The sequence below is a fragment of the Naegleria gruberi genome (assembly GCF_000004985.1).
Source record: "Naegleria gruberi genomic scaffold NAEGRscaffold_242, whole genome shotgun sequence".
In the NCBI taxonomy this organism is placed as follows: domain Eukaryota; phylum Heterolobosea; class Eutetramitea; order Acrasida; family Naegleriidae; genus Naegleria; species Naegleria gruberi.
Window position 1 is genome coordinate 6,632 of NW_003163108.1, and position 1,904 is coordinate 8,535.

The 1,904-nt window shown below is 32.9% G+C and overlaps 1 protein-coding gene across 1 annotated transcript; it reads left to right on the forward strand.

Moving 5' to 3' along the window:
- Positions 1-485: 485 nt before the first annotated feature.
- NAEGRDRAFT_76646 (uncharacterized protein) lies at positions 486-1,556 on the forward strand (the record flags this gene model as incomplete). Its single annotated transcript, XM_002668396.1, has 4 exons — positions 486-570; positions 623-793; positions 832-873; positions 919-1,556. The coding sequence occupies 4 exons, from the start codon at positions 486-488 to the stop codon at positions 1,554-1,556; spliced, it is 936 nt and encodes a 311-aa protein (XP_002668442.1).
- Between the last annotated feature and the right edge of the window lie 348 nt (positions 1,557-1,904).

Consider the following 1,904-nt stretch of genomic DNA (forward strand, 5'->3'; position numbering starts at 1 on the left):
CATCAAGGAATAGGTACTTGATGTTATCTCAGCTACCTGTTCCGAAAGGTGGCTCATTAAGCACCATTCGCTTACCCTGTTATCAGAGTTTTGTAACAGTGTTTTAAAGCCTTGTTTGTTGATTTCCATGAACTTGCTCTTCCAACTCTGTAGTGTGAATAAGCTCATTTTTTTCAGTTTGGGCACTAACGAAAACTTTTTTTGGAAATATTCCATTAATAATAAGGCCTTACTAGTTAATTTACCAAAAGTATTTTATTTCCACAACACATGGTGGTAATTTAGTATTTTATTTAGTATTTTATTTCCACAACACATGGTCACAACATGTGTCGCCATCAAGTATTTAATTTTTGTCTTTTCGCAAAGGGTGCTGTATAATAAAAAAATGATGCAACAACACGCACACAACATCCACCTCCCACAAACTACATCCCACAACATGACTTCAACACTAACAACAAACAAATAATCAAACATCAACAATGAGCATTCCACATATGTTTAAATGGAATTGGAAGAAGTCTTCTGATATTACCGCTATCAAGAAGAAGAAACCAACAAAACGTGGTAGGTTGTAGTTTGTATGATAATTAATTAAATAATTAATTAATCGGATAAGTGAACATTGTTAACAACCAGAGAGATATAATTCTAGATATGGATGACACTTTAAATACAATGCCAAACGAAGGAACTATTCAACATTGGCCACTTACTTCTAATCAAGCCTCCAATTTTTCATTACCAACCATTAATTTTGTACCATTGGAAGAACCAACACAAAATGAAAGTATGTTTCATAATACTTAATATTTTAATATTTGAAAGCCTTCTCATATTTGGCTCTTCTTACACAACCCTCTCCTCCAAGTAAGTATTTCTTATTTAAATTTAAATTTATAATTTATAATTTAGAAATTAATTATCAATGTGGAAGAGTAATGGTTTCTAATAACAATATGTGGAATACTGATAATGATACAACATACTGTCTTTCTGATAATGAATCTAAAGCCTTAATGGAAAGAATTCAATTTTTTATCACACCAAATGGTGGTGAAGACACATTCAACATTAAATTGTCACCAGCCTCTCCTAAATATAATCACACAAGAGTCAAGGAAGCCAAGACATTAATAGAAAGAAGTGTGGTAGCAAGAATGAATCCTGATTCAGCAAGAAATGTAACTTGGAGACAGAATTTATGTTTTACACTTCCATTTGGTCCAATTTCAGATTTATTCTTCTCTCAGTTAACTCAATCCAAACCATCATCTGTTAAACTTACATCTAAGTATTACTATATGGAAGGCAAATCCTCTAAAGGTTTGAAACTTGATACAAAAGTGTATGTATGGGATGAAGATAATATGCCAAGTTTAAAATCTGAACATTGGTTTTTGAAAAAGTGGAATGGGAAGAATGATACGTTTCGAGCTAGATGTATTCAGTTTACTTTAACTTACAGGCCTCAACTCGACATTATTCGTGTCGAATTTAAATATACAACTCAAAAGTGGAACAATATTCTACAAGCTTGGCAAGATATGTAAGATGTAAGTAATAAATCTTCATACCAAAACTCAAATATCCTTAATTGAAATTTCAAGTTGTCGAATCAAGGATCCAATTAAGATGTTGGCAGCCCGCCAAAAGTTAAACCCGCCAAAATTTGGGCATTTTGAAACTAAAAAAAATAGAGGATGGTACCACCAAGAAACCGTCCATCAGAATCAATATTAACAAGACGAACAAGACGTTCCACTTGTGAGGCTTTGGAGGCAAATTATGTTAGACCAAACAATAATGCTTACTTCACGGACCAGTATGAGAAAGTTCCGTATGTAGTTAGGTCTGAAGTAGACACACAAATGTTGAATTGTTGGTTTACTGTTTTCTTT